General features: G+C 43.7%; 1 protein-coding gene across 5 annotated transcripts in view; it reads right to left on the bottom strand.

Annotated features, from left to right (window-relative positions):
* Positions 1-24,874, bottom strand: part of ADCK1 (aarF domain containing kinase 1) — a 77,230-nt gene that overhangs the window by 25,477 nt on the left and 26,879 nt on the right. For all 5 annotated transcript variants that reach the window (XM_085225405.1, XM_085225406.1, XM_085225407.1 and 2 more), the window contains exons 4-5: positions 21,097-21,300; positions 3,646-3,804 (exon numbers count right to left, since the gene is read on the bottom strand). In XM_085225405.1, coding sequence (XP_085081531.1) covers positions 3,646-3,804; positions 21,097-21,300 — 363 coding nt within the window. The remainder of the gene's footprint in view (positions 1-3,645; positions 3,805-21,096; positions 21,301-24,874) is intronic.

The following is a 24,874-nucleotide window of genomic DNA, read 5'->3' as shown; positions in this document are numbered from 1 at the left end:
GAAACAGACAGTCAGCCACACTCCAAGCTCCAAAGCCACACAGCTACCACAGTGCTGCGCTGGCAGCTACACAAAGCAGATGCTGTTTTGACAGGATTATTCCATGTATCTTACACATACAAAAATTTAAAAATCCACCCTAAGTACTTGTAGGGTTTCTGCAGTATTATAATACAGCATATGGCTTCATGCCTTGATTCTGCAACACAAATTTTGGCTTGCCATTCCACACAGGCACATCCAGGAGTGAAATAATAGAACAGACACAAAAGAGTACGGAGCCGGAACCCATCTGCCTGCTGCCTAAAACTGAGTGATCAAAGCCCTGGAGAAGAGAGGACAAGACCAGATCTTTCCAAGAGAATAACCCAGCAATTACTTTCTGTTGAGTCTCTAATTCTTTTAATTCTATAAGTCATTGTTTGGCTTCCTTGAAATAGTTCTCAGATCTAAAATAAGATTTATCACCTCTGTGTTACTTCTTCCGCTACCAAACAAAAATTTTGCTAATGCAGAAAATCCATCAGGCAATTCAGAGAAAGCAGGGAAATTCAGATACAGGGAGTAAGCAACATGTCTTTAAACGACACTTTTGGTGAGGAGTGAGTTGCCTCTTGGTGAGGAGTGAGTTGCCTCTCAGTGTCAGTGACAGCAACTCTGAGGTAGCATCCTCCTCTTAAGGGAACTAGGCTTTGAAAAGATCTACTGAAATGATTCTGGAAATCTTTGTTTAGAGCAACACGTACTAAAGGAGCCAGTGAAAGGTAGTCCTTCCTGAAGCAAATCAAGATTGTGTGTCTGGATGGCAAAATCAAAGCTGCATAGCAGCCAAGAATGCTTTCTATTCAGATGAAGAGCCAGTTTCTCAGCCAATGTCACAAATATATAAAAGCTGACAATCTGGACCACACATTAAGGAAAATAATCTATTTTTTTTAACTACTGAGTCATAAAACAAAAATAAAACTTAATTCACAAACTTCTGTACGTCCATCTGAAAATGAAAACAAACATGCCTTTGTGTTCATGGACAGTTTTCTTTCTTAGATTTCCACCAACAAGGTGGGGATTCCTGTATTGCAGGAGGAACATTAAAAGAAGCACAGAAAGCTGTTATCATTGAAATGTATGACAAAAAATAAATTTGTGAACCATCACTGCCACTGTGCAGCTATGTGAAAACATTTATTCTCCACCTCTCTCTCTACTTCTCTTATCTAAATGTCAGTTCCAAACTCAATGTTCCTTTAAAATGTAATCACCAGGTTCCAGACACTACTGAATGATTTTTCTACTGTTATATCTAAACCTATAAATCCTTACAAATTTATGTCATCCAAATGAAATGTAACCAACAATCTTCATGAACATGTACATAAACTTTATAGGAGCTATTGATGCTTGATGTGAGAAAATTCAGAGACTGTTTTTGCTTCCTTTGAATGCTCTTTAGAACCAATTCGCCAACTTGACCATCAGCAGGGACACACTTTAAAAATATTTGGCTTGTCACTTTTCTGACATCTGTTAACATATTGTCCTGAAATAAGTATTGACATAAGAGCAGAGGGATCTCTCTCTGGATATATCAGATGGTGTCCTGATTTTTAAAGAGTCAGAAAATTATGTTATGAAACCACAAGTGAATTCAGGAATTTTCCATCTATATTCAGATTTTTTCCCATCAGTCTCTAAAGAAGACTGTCTCCAACAACATTTAAATTAACTTCCTATCTAACTGCAGTGGCTGTCTGATTCTTAAAGGACCAGAACCTCAGTGGATATAATCTAGCTTTAAATGCAGCCTTGTCAAACACAGTTCCACGCAAGGATACGATGATGCATATGTAAACCAACACTCCAGTGAAGGACCATTAAAAAAAAGACTGAATGCATCACGTTGTGAGCTATTTTCCAAAAAATACGCAATGGAGTTCCAGTATGAAAACTGGAGTGTATACAGAAAAAACAATACCAAACTGACAAAAGGATGTACACTGTTTTAGTTTTACATTTCCAAGGAGGATTAGTCCAAAAGCATAAAAGAAAGAAATCATTAAATTATTTATCTGAATCTCTCCTAACAGCATAATTACCAATCACAGTCTCATAAGATGAGGGGGGATTTTTTTTTTCTGTGGCATCCACTGTTCACAGCACAAATGTCTCAAGGTGAATCTGGGTCTTGGCTCATTCATACACAATCCTCTTACTGCGCTGATCTCACAGTCTTTCTTTATCTTGTTCAGTCTTGACTGCTCAGTTTCTGCTATGCTGTCCTGAGCAGGAATGAAGGATGCCATACATCGAGAACTGCTGTGCATATGACAACTCACAAAAGCAAAGTCATGGGGCAGACCACTGCATTCAGCCCTGAAGAAAATATGGATCAAATCCAAAACTACAACAGGCACCGAAGCCAGTTCAAACTGTTCTGTTCTCAAACAAATACAGAATCAAACATACTCCATATTAACAGAATATATTTATTGAACTCCAAAATTTATGCTACTACTAATTCAAAGTAAATGATGCTACAATTTGATGTGCTCTAACTGGAACCAGCTGTGTTGCTTTGCAGACTACTCAAGATTGGTCAGAGAACAGTGTTTTATTTGTCTAAAAAGTTTTAGTTATGCACTGCCCTCTGACAGGGTGCTGGATCTTTGTTTCCTGATCTGTTGTGATGGAGAAGTGTGTCACTGCATCAGCACTATCCTCAAAATTCTTATCAGGCAGGTTTCCTGAGCTTCAACTTATCTTCTTTAGTCCCAAGGACATAATGTCCACCCACAGATGTATTACTTTGTATTTCTGCTATACGTACAGATACATACTTATTGGAGAGCTAAAAGCATTAGTACTACCACTTTCAGATCTAATCTTTCACCTCCCCTCCATCTGAGCCCCACTTCCATTTCTGTACCATACCACTGCCATCTTTTATTATTACAATGCAAGCACAGTGCCACAGCTTTTCTCCAGTTTCTCTCTTCAGTGGACTAGACTTCAGGAGATTGAGAGAAGCCACAGCACTGCACTCTTTCTGTTTCACTGCAAAAGTTTCAAGAGAAACTTTTTCTAGCTAAACCACTCCTTTGCATGTCTGCTCCTGTTACATAACACTCTCCATATTTTAATGTTTTTATTTCCACCATGAATCAGGACAGCATTAAGGAGCCAATCAAGAAATAGAACTGAATCACAGCAGCCTTAACCAAAAAAACATGCTGATGTTGGTGACTGATTACCTTTTGGTTACAGAGACCAGAAATGCAAGGGGAACTGCAACCAGTATAATCTACCAGGTAATTGGCACACAGACATTAGAGAGACTTCCAGGTTTACTCTTATCTTCAACTCTTATAAAGACTTGCTCAGTTGTGATTCATGTTTTACCTGTCTGTCCTTCTCTCCCCATTTTCACTCTGACCCTCTTGTTCAGTCTTTCCATTCACACAACCATCCTCACAGCAATCTTCACCAACTTTCTGTATTTTGCCCGTATGACAGCATTTATGTCTGTGGAAGTTCCAAAGCTACAGAACTGATTGATGTTATGCCTGCTCACACCTTGGTTGAACTTGGACCCCTCACATTTGCATGACAACTGCTCAGTAAGTCAAAATCACCAGGGCACTTTACCTCCATGAGGAAAATATCCTTGGAGCTCTGAGCTTGGACTTTTGGGTGCTGGATTTTTACTGCCACCGTTCTCCCGTCCTGTAGCACTGCCTTGTGCACCTGGGCTAGTGACGCTGCTCCCAAAGGTGTGTCCTCAAAGCTCACAAAGAGTTCTTTTATCTGTCAGGAAAAGGGAAAGATACATCAGCACGGGGTGCCAGAAACTACCCATAAGGATAGCCTTGACCACCAAATCTGCACAGTCTCAGCTCTTTCATCATTCCTATGTCCCCTGCCTACCCTTTTCATTGCTTGGCCTCCCAATGAAGCCTGCCGAGCAGGGAAGTGTTCTTAGAAGTGGTCTGTTTATGGAAACCTATGTCAGAGTGCCAGCAGCACATTTCATCTAGGACACGAAACGGCCAAGGCACCGTGTGAGGGACCACTGCAGGCTGTCTTGAAGACAGTTTGGAGAAATTATGGTCAGCATCCTTGGCTATTAAGGGGTGCCGTGGCCACTATTGGCACAGTAGCGTGATATCATCCTGGCAAACCAGGCAGGCTCCTCTGCACCCCTAAGAAGGGATGTCAACATGGTTATGTTCATGCTAGTTTGTGTAGTGCTGATTAGGAATTTTTGTCCTGCTCTGCAGAGCAAGGTGCACACAAGCTCTAAGGTATCCATAAGAGTCAGCAAAGGGAACACTTCCCACCCTTTCCCTGGGCTGGACTGATGTTGAGTGAACAGCTGAGAAACCTGTAATTTATGCAGTAAGGAAAAAAAAAAAAAAAAAAAAAAGACAGAAAGAACGTCAGTGCATTTTTATAACCTGCTTTTTAAAAGGTAATTAAAGATGGAAGCTGCAGTGAGCTAGTAATTAAGTATGAATAAAGACTTTCTAAGCAAAGTCTTCATGCAAAGTGTTAAACGAATATTCTTTTTGCTGACAAGGAGAAAAAAAAAATACTATACAAGGAGCAGCTTGTTCCCTTCTGCAGCTGCCAGGGAATGAGCCCCCTCCTACACCACCCTACCCCCTTCTCTTCCAGCCTCTTCCACAGAAATCTATTGGTAGCAACAAACTGGAGTGTTTGCAGCAATTTGATTCCAACAGTGGCTCAGCTGCCTCCAGCAATTCATGAGGAAAGTGTCTTCTATTTATTTATTTAATTCTGTTTGGTCCTGGCAGCAAAATCAATTAAGTAAAACAACTGCATTTAAAAACAACTAGTTATGTGTTTTTTAATTACAGCAGGTCCATAATTCAAACCTATTGACATTCCTGTCTCGTGAGAGAAAACGTTTTTCTCTCTTCCTCCTCCCTTTCTTTTCTCTCTCACTTCACTGGATTTTGAGATTCTCATTTCAGATTAGTATAAAGAAAGAAACACCTACAGGATGACAGATGGCTCAAGGGATGTGTTGAGACACAGATTTCTACCTTTGTGTGAAGTTTGTCTATCAGATGAAGATGGAGCCCGTTAAGAAGAGACTTAAAGTGCCAGGAGGAACACATTGGATACTATGACATTCTTAAGGAAAGAAAACACACCAACAGAGAATTTGCTACCTGAAGTCAAGGGGGGCTTTCTTTACCTCTTCCACTATTCTACATCCTCACATTAAAGGAAAATACCCTTTACAGGATCCCAGATTACCAGTCCACCTGTCAAAGAGACAGTAACATCCTCTAGAGGTTAAAGCACAGAACTGGGAGTGCACTGGCCTGAATCCATTGTAAGGTACATTTTTAGCAAAACTGCATATAAACTGCATGAAATTCCAGTTGCTCTGGATCTCAAAAACTTTTAATTGCCTACACTGTCAATCCAATCATTTTCACCACTACTGAATGCATGCAGGGAAAAAAAAAAAGCTACACATATTCCTTCTGGTAGGAATAATACATACAATATTCTTGTATGACCAAGTTTTCCAAGGAAATCTTATTTGAAGAAAGCTGTCTCAAATTCTTTTGGGCAAAAGGATTTCATTTAAAATCTTTTTACTAAGGACAAGAAAGCCAGGTTAGCATTCCTGTTCACTAGAGCCAGCCCAGTGGCCCTGCTGCAGTTCAAGGGGAAATCTGTGCACGCCCGCAGGCTCCATGCCAAGGCACCAAGGGGAGGGACTACAATGGGATCAGAGAATTGATGGCTCCTATAGGAGCAGAAGGAGAACGCATGCACATGAGGGAAGGAGCAGATCACAACCAGACCACTACATGAGCAGGTGTGAGGCTGAGATAAAGCAGCAGCACAATTACAGCAGGGCTCCAGGACCCCGCTTAGCAAATTGCCCTCATTCATTATGAAATTGTCCTTTTGCAGCGTGCTGGAGGCAACTAATGCCTCTGAAGCGGGTTGCATGTCCTAGAAAGGCAAGAGTGAGTATGAGGCTGCATGCTATGGAGGCAGAAAAAGGGGGGAGTCAGGCTACTACAGTGCCTGTCAACAGAGGTCCTTCCCAAGCAAATGGGTGCACCCAGTTCTTGGAGCAGGCTGTATGCTCTTACTGCTCATAAGTACCCGGTGACCCTTAAGAAAAATTCTGCCCATCATTTCCATAGTGCCTAATTAGCAAGCAAAGGTCTGGGGCAGTTCTGGAGCCCATCTGATGCGGTACTTAAAGAATTTTTCTTCCAGGCCACAGCTCATCTCAAAGGGCTTATCAAACTGGTTGTAACCATCTGCAATCCTAGCAGGAGATTAAACAAGCATAATTTCCAGACCGGTTTAATAAAGGTTTAAAAGAGAGAAAAGAAACTTTACCAGTGCTCTTCCAAAAGAGCATGACAGCCAGCTGCAGGTTTACAGCTGCAGAGGTGGGCAGCATCCCTGCACACAATGGTTTCCCTCATTAGCTTTCTGTACATCCCACTCCACACTGGGCACGTGCTCAACCAGCAAATGAATATGTCATTGTACTTCACTTGGAAACACAGCCCTGGCTGCTTAATTCTAAAGAATGAAGCTTGTTTAAAATATGCAGAATCATTTCATGATTGTTGGTATTAGTATTCACACCTTAGGGAGCTGATAGAAAAGCTCTTGCAGGATCCATCTACTCAGACTTCTTAGCATGCATTTGTGCTGAGGTTGCACTTAAACACTGTCATTAAGCCCAGAGTGCCATCGTACAAGGTGCAGAGCCATGCAAGCCCCGCACAAGCTCTCACATTCCAGTTGTCCCAGGTTGTTGCCCACAATCCTCCTCATGCACTGAAGCACCTTCCCAAAGCACACGCTGCTCTGCCCAAGTTTCATGACACACATCAGCTGATGTTGAGCACCAGAATGCCTCAGTTTTTTTTTGTGAATCTTGTCTTTAAACACCTAGGAAGTTACTGGAAGTCAATTGGATTTAAGATGCTAAATCCTAAGTCTTTTCTGAAAGCATTGCCTTACATGACCTGCCCAGCATGTTCTGAAAAGTCTTTGGCAGAGCTGGGATTTAAACCAGATATCCTGAGTTACAGCCCAGTGTCTTAATCTTCATACCATAAACATTAAATGTGCATGTCTTGCTAGCTAATTTCTTTTGAAATACATGGCTTCTTAATCCCAACCTTTTTATATCCGCGTGCTGCAGTAAATGATCAAATACTGCTGCTTCGCTCCAACCTGCCCACTCAATGCTGAGGTATACTTCACTCTCCAGAAGGGCTGCCAACAAGCTACCCCCTTGAGCAGGATCTGAGTGATGGAACCCTCTCCAGACCCAGCACTGAGAATTCTGTTTTTCCACACCTATTTATAGAAAAACTTTCTCAAGCTCAGCCAGAGCCAAACCAGTATGGTACAGGTGGGTGACTCAGAAGACTTCCAAATGCTCAGTATTTCCATGGGAAAGGGAGCTCTTCACCAAAGCATTTCAAGACTGTCTTCAACTTATTTCCCCCCCCCCCCCCCCCTCAAAGGACCATTCAGTGTGGAAAAAGACAACAGGGAGGGAACGTCACAGAGCACTTCAGTCATGGAGAATGGGATTGGTGCAGTTCATTCGTTCTGCAGAAAAATTCAGGAGCAGCAAATTGTCAATTAACACACAAGATTAGCTGACAGCACCACTAAAAACAAGGAAAAAAGAAGTATTTTTCCCCATATTGCTGAATTAAGCCATGGAACTCATTGCCACAGGGAGTTACAAATTCCAGAATTCCTGGTGGGTAGATAAGTCAGCGTAGAAAATCCAGCACAAGTGGTAAACATTAAGATACAACCTCTGACCCAAGAAATAGCTAACCATCAGATTATGAAAGGTGGAAGATCATATCAGGTAAAGCTTAATTGTATGCCAGCCATGCTTTTATAGCCTTTCTATGGCACTGAACATTTCCTTCTAAATCATAGCTACATGGATGGCAATTTGCTAAGGTGAGCAAGCTCAGACTGCAGGAACCTTCTGAGATTTACACAAAGACTGTGCAGTCTGCAGCCTCCCAGATGGGACAGCATGAAGAACAGTGATAATGAGATTTGTGGGACAGAACTACAGATAGGAACAGAGCAGGTTTCCCAGGGAAGTTTTGGGGGCTGCAGCTGTCATCTTCACACAGCATAGCACAGGATCCTCCTGATTTCTCATGGCAGAGGAGCTGAAGAGTTATTCAGCTCTAGGTCTGACACAGCATTTCTAAGAACTATGGCTCCTAGAACTTCTGGAATTCTCCTTACTGATAATGGGACCTTACTGCTTTCAGAAGTCTGGATGCCTTTCCTGAACTAGGTCCAAGGGATGTGAACCTATCTGCTGAGTGGTTACCTTTCCAAGAATGTAGACATAACTGCCCGTGGCACCAAAAAACCACTGACCACTGCAAGAGTGCAAAACCATAGTTCTAGAGATGGGAAAATGTTACACTGGGGTAGAGTAAGCTACTTCCCAGACAGCAGATGAGGGTTTGTTTTTTTTTTCTATTGCCCCAGCCTCTCTATCCCCTCTATGAAAACAAAATGTGACAGCATTGCTCCAAGAATTATTAAGACAGCAAAAACTGAAAGATTAGATTTATCGCAGCAGACAGTGGATTATGAAGAATAATTTATCAAACGTCAGAACAAACAGCCTACAATTTATAGGAGGCTTTGTTGAGTCAGTGAAATCTGATTGGGCTTCTCCCCACCTAATGAATGCCAAGCTTAATTGATGGTTCCTAAATGCATCTGTCAAGAATATGTATTTATTAACTCAATATATTTAATAATATTGCAGATATACACAGGATAGCACTTTTCTTCTGAACGGATTCCATCATGTTCATATTACATATACACATAAGTGTCCATGTATATAGAGGAATATACTGCATCCAAATGATTGCAGGTAAAAGGAACGTGTGCATTCTGATGCACCGAAACAATAACATAAGGCTTATTACACAAAATTCCTGTCTTTCAGAGCACAGAAGGGAAAGCAATGTGGTCACTTTCAAGGGGAGATCTGATACGCATTATGATGCCTGCCTAGAATTCAGCAGAGCTGAGCTCTAACATTGGTTCTCCCTGATATCCTCCTATGGAATGCTGGGCTACACCATGTTGCAGAGCATCAAACATTCAATGAAAAGTGAGGTCAGATCATAACAAACCAAGTCACCTAGTTCCACCAACCTATGCTGCTGAGGAGGTTAGATGGTAAATATTGCCTTTTGTTCTAAATAAAGGAAATCCAGTAAAGGCAGGGACTGTCACAGCCAGATTGGAATCCAGCTGTCTCAGGAACATCTTCCTGATTGTGACAAGGAGATAAATGTTTTTTTTTAATTTATCGATGAAGCTATCAGGTGTCCTCTTACCTTCCCGAGACACGGAATGCCAACATTAACACAGCTCAGCCACCCAGAAGTAAACATTTATCAGCAGGACAACTCCTCCTCGTTCCATGTAGCCCAGAGAAGCCAAAAGGTTAGACACCCTAAATACTGCCTAAACCAGTCAGAAGCTGCATCACAATGTCAAGCTGCAAGTCCACTTCCCTTCCCTGGAATCCAGAAGAAACTTACATCATTGAAATGAATTATTTCCTCAAGATACCTCTGAATAGTAACAAATTGCCGCCCCCTCTACTACCTTGATATGGGCCTCTTTCTAGATGCAGTTAATCAGAACAGTGATCAGGCTCCTTCAGCATCCCACTTTCTTCTACCTCAGAATACATATCTGATGCAGCTAGTCCTCTGCCTGCTACCTCAAACAACATCCACAACCCACTCTGTCAGTAACTTGCCTTCAACAGCAGCCAGTGTTTTCCAATCCAGAGCCAAACTAGTCCACCAGCAACTGTGCTTTTGGGGAACAGAAGGTGGAAGACATGCACACTAAACAGTGTCTCTGCACACTGTTTTGCACAATACAAGCATCTTAGCCTATGCAAAATGCATAGAACAAAGCAGAGACATATATATACTTATATATTCCTGTTCACATCCTTCCATTTCATCACTCTGGAAAAGAAAGCAACTTGTGAGTCTCTTTTTCTCTCTCAAATGGTGCAAGCCATGGGGCAAAAAGATGCCCTAATTTGCCCCATGTTTCATACACTCCCTTTGCACATATAAACAATACCTTTTTTCTTAATTTGCTCTTTCATCTTGAGCTGTCTTCCACTTGAATTGAACAATGTTCATTAAATCCACTCTTTTATCTCTGTCGTTTTGAAAAAATATTTCCTCTCTTGCATCCTTCCTGTCAGTGAGGATAGAGCCACACCTGTCAATCTTTGAGACAGATTGAAAGCACGGTTCTTCAAGAGCACACAACTTGTCCACTCCACGCCATTTTTTGTGTTTTAATTGAAAAGACTTTCTTTCTCTTTTTTTTTCCCCTGCTAATAAATGAGGCTTCCCATCCTTGTTACAGTAGTGAGCAGTGAAAGCAGAGAAGAGGACAACTTTCTGCTGCCAATAAATGTTCTTTTGCATAGTGTCTGCTCAACAGGTTTCTCTTATTCAGATTCAGTAGATTGAGATCTTACGCTTTGAGGTTTACCGCGTTCCCTGTAAGCTCCTCTTCTGCTCCCAACCAATAGAGCTGAAAGTGCTAACAGCAGGAACACCTCTCTGACTCCTAAGGAAGACATCAGTAGTCTTCTGCTTTTCTAACGGGTCTGTTAGCATGTCTGAGAAGCATCCTTATCTCTTTCGTGGCTTTCTAGAAACATTCCACCAAGCCTTGCCCACAGACACTACCCTTACCAACATTTCCAGATCATAACTTGCAAAATTCTCACCTCCTTTCTTATGACTTGTATTTCTACCTCTGTAGCCTAGATCAGTCTGCCACTGGCCAAACTAAAAATTTCAGCTTGTCTCTGAGACATCTTAACAGGTATTTCTCTCTTTGTTCACAAACAACATAGCAAGAATATGTTTCCTAATCCTCTCACTCAAACCATCCCTTGTTTCCTTTCTCACTGCAATAGGCAGCATCACCAACCTATCAAGTATGCCTGCAATCTTGGCCTTTTCTTCAACATAGACCTCTCCCTCTCATTTCCAGACCAGGTCTAAGTCTTGCATGTTTCTTAAGAACACCACCTCCCCCTCCCAGCGGTCTTTTCAACACTAACACTTAAAAATATCTAAAGGCCAAGCGTCAAGGACCAGGCTTTTTTCAGTGGTGCCCAAGAACAAAACAAGGAGCAATGAGCACAGACTAGAACACAAGTAGTTCCATATTAACATGAGAAAACTTCTATCAGCTCAGTTCCCATCCTGTCACACTTGGATAGCAAAACACTTTTTTCCCCTGGGGTTTGACATACACATATCGGTCTGGCCCGGACCATACCTATCAAAAAGACAAAAGAAAACCAACTTCCTCAAGTCACTCTGTCTTACCCCTTTGGCCTCATCAAAGTCTGCTTATAATCTTCCAAAAACCCCTTCTATCTGCTGACCAAACTTGTCTGTTTTCGTTCACCTTCAAGTATTCATGACTTAATATCAATGTGGCAGTCCAAGATGGTTCCTGCCTTTGACACTCTGCCTGTGTTGATCTGCTGCATCCTATCTTACATGAAGCCTGCAAGCTTTCTAGGACAGAAGCTGATTTTCAGTCATACCTGTATAGTGCCTGGCATAGTGGACTCCTTATGATGACTAGAGCACCAAGTACTAGTGCTCATAGGTGACAGAAATACAACTGTTCTGCCCTTCGCCACTCAAAGTTCCCATTCTTCCCAAGCCACACATGCAGCAAGATGCATACAGGTATCCAATACTCTCATAACCCCTCGATCACATTCCCAAATACATATTCCAAGCACCCTATCTCTCCTACAGATATCAGTGGCCTGCTGCACATTTGGAAGGAAATGCCGCAGAGATGGGGCTAAGCTGGCGCATTAAGCAAGAAAGTGAGATTTAAGAAAACACACAGAAGCAAATGAACTTCCAAGACCATTTTGACATCTGGCATAAATACATCCCTGCCACAAATTGGCTGAAATTAGAGTAGGAAAGGGTCAATGGATCCACAACAACGGGCTCAGCTTAGTCATGGTCAGGAAGAGGGAAGGCTCTGCTGACTGCAAAGACGCCCCAAGGGCCCTGTCAGCAGTAAGCCTGAACTACAGCAGCAGTCCTGTGAGAAATAACCAACTGCCAGAGCCTGAGGATATATAGGGACCTTCGGGAGCAGACATCACCTGTGCTTCATATTAAATGCCTCTGATTCAGTTCTTATTGCCTGGGGGCTTTGAGAAGCATACCAGAGAAGGGGCTGGGAGGAAATAGGTTTATGGGCAGGTTTACGTGACTATGCAGAGTGGTGAGGAGGTATCTAGGGATACACAGTTAAGAGAGACAAGTTACAAGCATCTTAGCAACATGTAAATCTGCACACAAAAAAGGAGATGGCATACCACAGTGCATTTCTGTGCTCAGTTTGCGTGAGGAGTGGCAGGGGAAATCTATAGAAAGCCAAGTAAAGAAGAGGGCCAGGATGGTTGTTGGAGTGTCTCTGAAGAGGTAGAGTGTGCACGACAAGCAGAGTGCTGCACTGCAGGGTACACATCTGGGAGAACAGCACTGCTTACATGTGAGTGTATGCTACAACAACAGACCCATCTACTCCACCTCCTAAAACTGACAGGAAAGGGGGGTGGAGAGAGGAGAGATCAGTGATAGTACTCACAGCTCCTGTGAGTACTACAAGGATCATTTCTATGTTTCTTCAGAACAGAATGATGTGAAAATGCTTCCAGGCTTAAGACAAAAAGCAGGAGCGACAGAAGCTGCATTGCACTGCCCAGCAGCCTGTCACCAGGGTAGACAGAAGTATGACACGATGAAAACAGGCAGAGGACAAAGCCCAGTCTTAAATAGACTCTGCATAGCTACATTCCTTCGTTGGGCTTTGGACACAATTATATCAATGCAAGTGTGATAAAGTGTTACTGATGTACAACATTACCCAGAAGAATATGGAAGAGTTTTAGAAGAGCAGCTTTGAAGTAGACATGGAAGTACATGTAGCCTGGTAGATAAGGCTATCAATCTGAATGGCATGCACTTCACAAAGCAGATATAATGAAGTCACTACATTAGAAGAAAGATGCTAAAAGGCAGTAAAGCCCTGCTGGAGATGTTAAACTCATCATAGAATGGTTTGAGTTGGAAGGGAGCACAAAGATCATCTAGTTCCAATGCCCCTACCAGGGACTTGCTACACTAGCCTCTTATCACATTATTCAAAGCCCCATCCATTCTGTCTTGAACACTTCCATGAATGGAGAATCCACAGCTTCTCTGGGCAATCTGTTCCAGTGTGCTACTACCATCACAGTAAAGAATTTCTTACCAATATCTAACCTAAATCTAATCTCTTTCAGTGAGTCAGTTACTGGTACTGATTATACCTCGATGAAATACTAAAACACCTGTACAGCTGTATAGTCCACCCCACGTAGAAAAGGTGCAGTGATTGAAGGGAAGCAGAGGTAGGGTAACTGTATGGGACCCTGGAGTTCATGTCCTTTGCAGCATACTCTCAGAAAAGAATGTATGGAGATCCAGAACACTCGTTCCAGAGAAATAACAGCACAGCAAATGAAATTCACAACTGACTCTCTGCCAAAAGCATCACTGACACCCTGCTGGGGAAGGGCAGCAATGCTTCCCCTAATGATGAGGCCAGAGCTCTCAGCACTAATCCAGGGAAGAAAGCCCTGTGCTAAGCCAGCCACATCATTTCCTGCTTCCTTCTTGTCCAACTCCCCTCTGAATATCAGCCTCTCCTTTCCATTCCTGCCCATATTTCCACTATTATTCATACTCTACTCTGATCCATCTGCTCTTTTTACAGTTGGTTTATTCCCTGTCCCTTCCTCCTCTTCCTTCCATGTTTCTTCCCTTGCCCTCAGATCTTGTTGGGCTGCCAGGCCTCTAGTTCAGTGACATAACTCAGCTGATTTACCCTCCTTAAAGCAGTGTCTACTCTCATGTAAATCACCCTCCAAAACCCGCCTGTGAAATGGGCTTGTTCACTAAACTCTATGAATAGGAAAGTAGGCACAGCTGGCCTATTCATAATCAACATAAAAAATAGATTAGCACTTTACAGATTAAACATTATCGTTTCAACAGTTAACATAAATCAACTGCACTTACAGACCTAGCATTGCTGCTGCCACTGCAAGGTGACAGGCGTTGCAAAGGGAAAGGCTGTCAAGTCCGGGGTGCAGTGGTGAACCTCATCTGTCTTCCACCTTGGTAAGTTCTCATCTGGCACCCCAAGGGTGCACTGCCAGAGGTTGTTACAAGGAGAAAAGTTGGCTAGGGAAACAAAGGCAGGGGGTTAATTTTTATTAATTCACACACATTCCTGAGCAATCCAGCAACCACAATTCTAGGGCCAAAATCCAATTACCCTACATCCCTCCCTAGGGCTGATGCAGTGCAAAACAGCACAAAACAACACAAGAAGAGCAACAGAGTCAACTCCTGGAAGAGAAAGAGATCAGTCGCTCTTTAGAGGCTTCCCTGTTATACAGCTCTGTTTTCTATAGCTCAGAATCATTGGGTCCTTGTGGCTGAATCCAAGCATTCTATCTAACATAAGCAGGGACACTCATTCCAAAAAAACAAAAACAAAAAAAAAAAAAAAAAAAAACACACCCTCATCATTAACTGAGGGAATCACCTCACCAAAGAAGGGCCAAGGACTAAGATTCACTCCAGATATGCCCTGTTGTCAGCAATGCTAGGAGAGTGGACCAGAGTTAGCCACTGACCAGGCTGCACCTGTTCCTTCACCAGGTAATGGACATGAAGTCACTGGAGCTGTTCAGCCAAGCACACTGCCATCAACATGCTGTGGCTGTGTAGTCAGTGGAGAGATAAGACCCACAGAGCCAGTACAGTCAGTATCATTCCCTTCTACTCTGGTCACACACTGAGAACCACTCAGTGTCTCAAAAAGTTAGCTCAAAAAAGCCAACCTGAAATTTCTGAGCTGGTCCTGATGATTCCAAGCATCTTAAACAGGACACGCTCTTAAGATCCATCACAGCTCTTTCAAACAAAAAAGAAAAAAAGAAAAAGAAGAGGAAGATCTTAGGTTATGGCCCAAAGGACAAAACCCAGCCTGTGATGGATGCTGTTGCACACAGAAGCACCTCAGGGACTTAGGTATCTCCTTGCCAGCAGGGTCAAAGATGCCAGCAAGCCACAAAGGACGGGGCTGCAGAAGTTACATTGAGTATTTAGTATAAACCCTTTTAACAAGCCTTGGTAATTTTAATTGCTCTAGCCTCTTTCTGCCCTTTCTTGATAAATGGAAATAACAGTTAATAGACCTGAACCAATCTATTACATTCAATAAAATGTTTGGCAAAAATTAGCTTTGTTCTCTACTCACAACAGATACCACTATGGTTTCATCCATTATAAGAAATGAGCCAAGTAATGTATATTTTCTACTAATCTTTTGGAATTTGGAAGGGTTGGTGCTGAACAGCCTCTTCCAAGAATTTGCCAATTTGAGACGGAGAGGTTATGTGAGTTTTGTAAAAGGAAAAGACATGGGTTTGCTTCAGCTGAGCTCTCCTGGCACAAGCTGTAACTCATGTGATTTTATTGCTTCAGTTGTCACAGACAGCTTCATATGTTTGGCTCTGAACCACGCATCTTGTAAAGCCAAAGCACTGCAAATCTCATAGAAAATAAGTGCAAAGTATGCTTACTGCTCACAAACGTAATTTAACTCTTATACAGAGAACATTAGAAAACTTTCTCTTTTCAGGCTGGCCTGCTTATTATGGACTGAAACACTTGGCTCACTAATGGCGGATAGAACTTGGAAACCCCTGGGATCCCAATTCTTGCTTCAATTTTCAAAACACTTTTGCATGTAAGGCTTCCCATGTGGAGGATTTCCCATGTTCTCACCCGCAGCAACTCTTTTACCAGAAAGAAGATCTTCAGGCATGATTGAAGTCCTTTCTATAGCTCAGCATCCCTTCATAGAATCATAAACTCTCAGACTGATTCCATAGTACCAGAGGACAGCTCACTAGATTGTCCGCACATCTCAAAAACACATAAAAACGCTACGTCTGTTCTACATGTTAGAAAAATGCAGGCACACCAAGCTGAGGCCTCGTAACTCATTTTATCTTATGTCCTTTGTTTTGCCTACAAACAACCTTCTGCCAAAAGATGCCAGATTCACCATGTCATGTTTTTATGTTCCTGATGGGTCAAGAGCTAAACAACTGGACAGACCTAAAATTCTGACAGAAAACAGGAGATGCAAATGGGGCACAATCAAGTAGGAAATTAGCAGATGAGTGGGTGGACAAATGACTGGATTCCCTGCTCCCTAAGAGAAAAATCAAGCTTGCTACACCCAGCTTGTGCCCGTATCAGAGCATCAAGTAGAAGTACTTCTGAGCGTATCAGCAGATACAGAAGCCTGGAACTGGAATGGTGACCCACGTGCTGAGATGTGGTTTCTGCCTACGGATGGAGCACTGTTGGGCACGTATCCACCACCTTCACAGGGTGAAAGCATGGAGCACAACCTGGCACAGATGTGCTATGCACTACCAGCTGAGACTTGAACCAGGGCAACACTTCAGGTGTCATCGAATCTCTCAGAAAACTATACTGAAGAGAGCTACCATCTGCACACAAGACACACCGAGCCAATAAATTCCATGCAGGTAAGCTATATATTAACCCCTATGCACCTAACTAATCTGCAAATTAAAGAAATGAAGGTCACTGAGCATGCAAACCAGAATTACTCCTTTCCATGTCATTCCTCATTGCATTTTCTATCTCAAATATTTCAGTTTCTTGCAGAAGGTTAAAAGTAAAGTAATCCCTCAGAAATTCCGCTGACCAACTTTTTTTATTGTAATCAGTAAAATTAAAGGATGACAAAGATTAACCTCCCACCGATACACCAAAACCTTCCTTTTCATGGGCAATGGGACTTAGAGCACCTGGGAAAAGAAGACAGCCTCCTCATGCAGGACAGTAGGGAGCACCCTGTCTCAAAGCTCCCTGGGAATAAGGACACCAGCTTGTCATTGGTGTGTCATTAAGGATCAACAACTCTGCAACCTGAAAGCAGAGCATGCAGGAACACAAGTGACAGAGCAAGGAGGACTGCCTGACCCATACAAAACTCCCTATTTGCTTTCCCTCTGCATTTAGCACTGAGGCCCTGGTTTTGGGCAGCTGGCGCCTGCGTGGTCCCAGTGCAGCTGAGCTCCACCAGCACCGAGAGGCTCATACGCACAGAATGGCAGAGATGGGGCACAGTGGAGGCTGTCACAGCAGCAGGGCCCATACAGTGGCTGTTCCTGCCTTCCAGTTGAGTAATGCAAGCCCATTTGTTCTGGGTGACATTAATGCTATTCACCATCCATCTACAGACTCTTTAAATTACCTATTTATGGCCAAAATCTTTTTCATAATTGATAAAAATCTTTTTTTTATAACTCAAGTTATTGAAAAAAGTGAAGATTTTTATTCCTCATTATAATTTTAATACAAATGTGGGGGTTTTTTTGTTTGTTTTTTGTTTTGTTTTGTTTTAAATCAACAGCTGCTTGAAAGCCCTGAAATGCCTACTGAGAGAGACTAGAGGAGGGGTGGGAAAAGGGTCAGATCTTCCTGTCCCACAGCCAGCCCAGTGCTCACCAGAGCAGCATGCAGAGCCATTGCCATCACAGCCCCCACTCTGGGGGGTAACAAAAGGCTGGCAAAGTCACAGAGGAACAGGAGATCTCCTCTGCTGGATACAAACCCCACAGCAGGCATAAGAGACTCTCACTGACTTAATTGTAATTTCCCCATGTTTGGAAATCACGTACATGAGGGCCAATTTCAAAACGCACACCTGGTACAGCATTACTAGAGGATGCTTAAGGTGTAGTATTAGAATCAGGATCACAAGCAACAGGAGACCTGGACTCAGAGGTTTTGCCATGGCATATACAGCATGTTTGTGAGAGCCGCCTGGTATCAGATGCACAGCATCAAGCGTGAGAGCAACTGTACACTACCTGAACCACAGCAGCACATTCACACAGAGCACTCTATCACTCTGTGCAAACCTGGGGTAAGCAGGCAACTCTCCTGGCATCCTGGTCTGGTTTAACAACACTGCCAGTCTGGGAGATGGCTTCCGGGGCCATATCAGGATCTGCAGCATCATAATCTGAAGAACTTGTCATCTAGTAGGGTAAGTGAATCTTCTCCAGGATAACGTATGGAGCCAGCTAAAGAAAGTGTTTCACATTCCCTTGGGAACAACTTGGATGCTGCAGGACATCCAGTATAATACCCAACAGCATACTGAAGTCTTCACTACTCTCCCACAGTGTCGAGCACTGCTTCAACAGTTCTGCATATCAGAACTAAGCATATGTCTCGCAGTGCTTAAAGAGCAGATAAACAATTCCTGAAATAAAGGAATCAGACTCTCCTCTCTGCCATACTGTACCAAGAGTTCATACAGAAATAATAGCAAGAAGAGATTCTCCTATTCCTGCTGTCCTTTCTCAGACTGCAGCAGCTCAGGGGCAGGGAAGTTTCTTGCTGTAGTGATTAAGGTTGTCATGGCAAAAGCCAGGGTATTAGTACCTTGCTGCATCCCAGCTCTTTTCCCTGGTAGGTTCACATAGCCATGTGGCATTGCTGTGCATCGTTGCAGTGACCATGCTCCCCTGGTGTACATACTAGTATTTCAACAGTGGATGAATAAGGCTAATGTACTCAACAGAAAACTGTTGGGATCTCCATGAGCAATTTAAAGTAGAGGGACAAAGGACAGCTTCCCTCTTATCAACAGTTTTTGTACAGGCATAACATCTTCTTAGACAAGTATGTTTCCCCTTGCACAGCACTAGCGCCATGCCAACACAAGGGTAGGAACACAAAGAGAGCAAAGCCCTTTGACTAAAGGCTGGCTCCCGCAAACACCACTGATTCAGAAACCACAGCACAGGAGGTTCCTCTGCCTCACATGCTTTGTTCACTAATCATAGTAAAACCATCAGCCTATCCTGCTCTGCTCGAGCAGCAAACTCCATGACTGTATGGCTGCAGGAGGTTTCTTACAAATGGCAAGCTTGTCCTTGCACTGGTGTAAAAGCCGCAGTTAATTAACTGTAGGTGGTCTCCTTGGAGGTGCAGGCTAATCATGCAATCAGAAACTACTTCCCATTACCTGTGCTCCCACAAAGCAGGGATGGACTGACATCCTTCTAAATGTATGGCTTTTACACGTATTCAAGCTCTTTATACGATTTGCCTTCAACAGAGAGAGGCCTCAACCTCTAAGCTCACTCCAGCTCTTTCTCCCAGCTTTGAATTAAGTGAGCAGTGGAAGCAACAAACTCAATCTCTGTCAAGTTCTCAGTAAGGGCCTGTTTTGCCTTTCAGTCTTCCCTCGAACGCAACAGACTCTCCAGCAGTAGTGTAAGTGTATGCTGATGCGAGTACCTGGGGTCCAAACAGAAAGATGGTCAAAATTTCTAGAGGCCTTTAGCTTAACAGCAACTGAGACTGCTCCCTTTCCAGCAATTTTCACTCAGCTCTCCAACAGCTTCAGTAGCTGCTTGTGAGGGGCCAGAATCATTACAGAATCATTACAAAATCACTACAAAAACAAACAAAATCCTTAATTTACCACCCTGTAACTATGGACATTTACCTGTGATTTTAATACCACCCAGTTTCACCAGTTATTTTATTTTCATATATTCCATTCTCTTCATTTCTCTCTTCTTTCAATCATTGTTTTCTTTCTCTAGCATTTTCTCTTTCTCTTCCCGTTCCTATCTTTTTATCCCCTCTGTCTCTTTAAAATTAAATATCACCCAGCACTGCCCATGTGGGTGCCATGAATGCTAAGAGGAAAGGGCTGCTGTGGAGACTGGATTCAAGCTGTCTCGCTGGGAATCAATGAGGCATGGAGGGCTTGCCTAGCTCCCAAAATGCTAAAAGAAAACAGGATATATCTGTGGCAGCTGAATAGGAGGGGCCCACCTCCTTAGCATGTGGCTCTGCTTCTGAGAGACACCACACAGCCAGATAGAGGTGGCTGTTTCGATCATTCAGTAGCAGCTCACCTCAAGGTGGTTTTTCCACATCTGCAGAAGTGAGATTGCAGGGTGAAGCCCCATAGAGCAGCAGGGAGCAGACAGCCTGTCCTGCTCCATCTATCCACTGAGCTATGAAACACAGCTGGTACTGGCCAGGCTGCCGAGAAAGGAAGCATCTAGCTTGCAGGAAGGCAAAGAGAATGCAGGCCAGGAGCTGACAGTTAACCCTGCCATTCAATTGCAGGGAGATACAAACTGTCATTTCTAACTACAACCACCACATCCAAATCCATCCACAATACATCCATTAGGTAGGTGCAAATACTTCAGTCAAATCTCCTTGTTCTCCCCATACCTCCTCACCACACAGACTTCCTGAAACACCCCCAAAGAGCCCATAAACCTCTTTTGTATCAGCAGCTCTGTATGTACACACTGCTTCTATTCTTCAACAGCCTGTCTCTCGCCCAGCAATTCCACCTTTTCTACTATTGCCTTTGCAGTTTCCTCCTCCCTCCCACATCAGCTGTGCTCCTTGAAATGCCCCTGGTCAGCCTGGAAGTTGTAAGGCGGATCTCTTCTCATACAGAGCAAGACACAAAGCAGCAGAATGCTCTCTTTAAATATCATAGTTACTTTCCTTATATCTGATGAACACAGACACCCACCTCTGATCTCAGTGCTGCAGCCTGCTGGGGGTTAATGGTAACAAATTCCTTGGATATTATGCTACCTGACTGCAAGCACCAAAAGTGATTTACGCTATTATTTTCTTTGAAGGTTAATTAGGGGCTCAAAAATCTAAAGGATTGTCAGTGCCAGCTGGAACTGGTCTACTGCAGTCAAGGGAAAGCAGTCTTTCCTCATAGAGTCCTGCTAAATGTACCGTTGTCCTGAGCAGCCCTTACCTCTTTGCCCAGATCCTCACGGATGACTTGCTCGATCTCTTGCCTGGTGCTCTGCGGGGCCTGGCTGTGCAGCACCTTGAGCGTGCGGGTGTACTCCTCTGGCAGCAGGTAGTCAAGTGCTCCCAGGTGCTGGCCCACCTTGATGAAGGTGCCTCGGTTGGCACAGCACAGCTCTCGGAGGCGCTCAGCAGAGCGCAGGTGCACCTGCAGAGAGACAGAACATCAGCCAAGCCCTTTTGCTACCTATTACATGCACAGAACCACATGTATACCTTCTATTTATCTGCTATTGAAACACTCCAGGAATTTCCATTCTTGATTTCGGGCTTCATCTGTGTAAGTTAACTATTAGGACTCCACCTTGATTTAGTGGGACTGAAGCAGACCAGTACAAGATACTCCAGAGCATAAGGGGCTTCCATATGTATCTGCAGAGGCACCATGATCAGGGACAACAAATCAGCTTTTGGCTCTGCCCAGGGCTACATCCTCACACAGAACATAACGTCTACCATAACTATTATCCACCACTATGATGCACAGGGAACCCTTGTCGAACAACAAATGTTAGCACTGCAAACAATACTGGACCCTCTTTGAGAGAACAAAGAAACCAAGTGAGAAGAAAATCACAGATACCAACCTAGGAATACTCAGGAGCCTGGAAGAAGAATCTGTTAAAAAAATATTACTAAAAATAATTAGAACTACAGATATCTCTGGTAGTGAGGAAGGGCAATATGTGTGGAGCTCTCCACACTCCTCAGCCCTCTTCAATACACCAGAAGGAGAAACTACACACTCAAGTCCACACACATCATAGTCTTACTGCTCACACTGACAACAGTGACAGTAGTTTTATGAACTAGGAATTAGGAGACTTACTGGTTTTACTTACACTAGCCAAAAAGCATGCAAATGACAAAAACTATCACCTACCACTTGCCCACTCCCAAGGTTCACTCTGCCTCTCAAGAGCCAAGCAGTCACCATGTCTTTTATTGACAATAATTTATTCTGCTTTTATTACTCTCAGTAGGAAAGCCTCCTGCCAAGGACAGAGCTACACTCAATATTCTTTCACAAACTTCAGATAAGCTTACCCAAAACATTAATAAGCAAATCAATGACAAAAAAGCAACTGTGCGCCCATCCCCTGGCAGTGCTCAGCATCTGTCTTAATAGAAGCCCCTAAATTCCTATGGCTTCCACGTTGTAAGTTGCTGAAGATCAAATCCTGTATGCGTAGACCTCATCTGGCCAGGAAACACCAAGACACCATGGTAAGGGACTCTACTGAAAGCCTTAAAGTATGTAGCAGAGATGAACACCATCACAAAAATGCCACCACATGCACATCCACACCCACAGTCTCTGTTTAGTGGCCACTTCTGCCCTCCATGCAAAGCAGTGCTATGTCACACCACAGAGCATGGCAAAGATCTTGCTTCTGGGAATGTGTCAGGGGACAGGCTGGGTGCTGAGCTGCCAATGCGTGAAATACAGGCCGGGAGGGTGTGAGGAGAATGTGAGAGTCTCACACTCTGTATGTGAGATCTGACAGCTTGATGCACACATGCACGCACACACACACACTTTCCCTAGGTGGCCACGCACAGGCAAGCATAAATGCACAAAGAACATGCTTATCTCAGCATACTGCCCGCTCAAAAGCTCTCACAGATGTATAAGTAGAAAATAACATCCACAAGCAGTCCTGAAGCCTCCCATATTCCTGTGCCACATCTTACACACCTGCTTTGAAGCTCCTGCTGTAACAAGCAGGGCTCTACCCTGGTTGTTTTCTGCTTTTCCCTTCCATTTGCAGAAGAAAAAGCAGGTCAAAAGGGGATAAGGAAAAGAAGCTGTGAAAAGGACAAGAAAGCAAAGAAGAACACGGGGGGAGTAATGGGATGAAAGAGGAAAGCAGGGGGAAGGAGGAAGCCAGAGCAGCTGGGTATTTTGTCACAGCACAGGGAACTCAGCCCATTACAGGAACACAGCCTGGAGCGCAGCTTTGATGACTGCCCTCTGCATACTCCTCCAGCAGCAGAGGAACTCCTGCTGAAGGCTGAGTGGGACTGGCACTCCACAAGTGCTGGGCCAGCTGCAGCCCAGGGCACAAGAAGGACACAGCACCAGGCCTGCCTCCTTGCAAATGCATTCGAAAACCTCCAGCACCAAGTGAAGGCCAGCACACGGACTGTGATCCCCACAAGATGCAGCAGGAGCCCATCAAAAGGCTCTGGGCTGCTGCATGACTCAGGGCAAAGCACTTGAGATGGATGCCAGGGCTGTAAGACAGGGCTGGGCATGAAGCCTGGGGTGGTCAGATGGGACCAGCGGCACTTTGCCACCTTGCAAGGATCACTGGGAAATGGCTGGGTGGTGAATGAACAAAGGCAGCTAGAGCAAGAAAAACTCAAGTAACTGCATATACAATTGATACAGACACACCTTGGATGCAAGGTATATCTTCATGCCTGTCACTGCAGACATGACAGGAAATTTTAGCCCTCCCAAACTTATCCATCCAGCAGAGAACCTAGTTTTGCCTTGTGATCACAGCAATCCTCAACAACAGAGACAATGGCACTCTGACAGAAGAGTTAAATGGATCAAGAAACCTACACCCAGCATTCTCTGCAGCACATTTATGACTGGCCTGGCTGACACTCTGAGACAGCTGCCTGGATGCTGTCAGGATCAGGGGACAGTAGCTCCTGCCCATTAGAGAGAGTGTTGACTGAACAACGTATATTGGAGGAAGAAAACCTACCTGTAGCCTTCAACTTAACAAAACTTCAGTCTTCATTAAAGGCAAAGGTGAGAATGAAGCTGGACTCTGAATCTTGCTGTTAAGGTCTCTTATCACACAGGACGAGGTGTTAAGAAGAAAAACATTCTTAATGCTATTAATTGTCTTGATCTCCTCAAGCCAGGTCATGGTTCAAATGTAGCATTTATTTCTTTCATCCTAGCCATAGGCAAAGTAAGAGGGCCATATTCCTCCTACTGTGTCTGCCTCTGTTGACCCATGTTTCTGTCCTATCTCAAAGTAACTGCACAGTGAATGAAAATCCCCCAGAATGGCTCAGAGCTTTCTCCAAGAAATCTCACAAGATACTGCTTTGTTACCTAAGCAATACCTTGGAAGTTCTTCTTATCGGGGAAAGAGCTAGGAACAACAGCCAGTTCGACATGGACCTGCTTGCATGCACCCTGCCTAGGAGCATGCTGCAAAGAAAGGAAGCATTTCACATACAGAGAGGATTACCAAGAATAAGCCTCCCTCAGGAAGCACTTCAGATCACAAACGCTGTCTGAGTGTGCAGATGGCTGTTTCCCCAACCCACATGGGCATCTCTTTCTCACTCCACGCTCTCTCCAAATTTCAGCAGGATCAATTCTCCATTAGCCTACAGCATGGCTATCAGACCTATGTGGCTTGCCTAAACCCCGACTAGACTGGGATTAACACTAATTACTAAAATGGTTCCATGTGGGCCATAATAAAAGCAGGAATTCTCAAATGTAGAGACACCTCTGGTATGAAGCATGTACTCTGCAAGCAAGAGAGCACGAGGACATTTGTTAATTTATCCTTGATGTACAAGCAGATCTAGCTGGTCAAGCCATTTTGATGCTTTTGAAGGAGTCTTTGCTCACAGAGACGTTGGCAAAGCAACAGACATGCAGGTGCCACAAATGAGCAGACATTAATCTGGCCTTCAAATGAAGGAACTAATTTAGAAGATAATAAACACCAGAGCTAAGA

The sequence above is a fragment of the Meleagris gallopavo genome, chromosome 5, assembly GCF_905368555.1.
Source record: "Meleagris gallopavo chromosome 5, MGAL_WU_HG_1.1, whole genome shotgun sequence".
NCBI lineage: Eukaryota > Metazoa > Chordata > Aves > Galliformes > Phasianidae > Meleagris > Meleagris gallopavo.
Note: the sequence above shows the minus strand (reverse complement) of the source record. Positions and strands in the feature narration are given on the sequence as shown.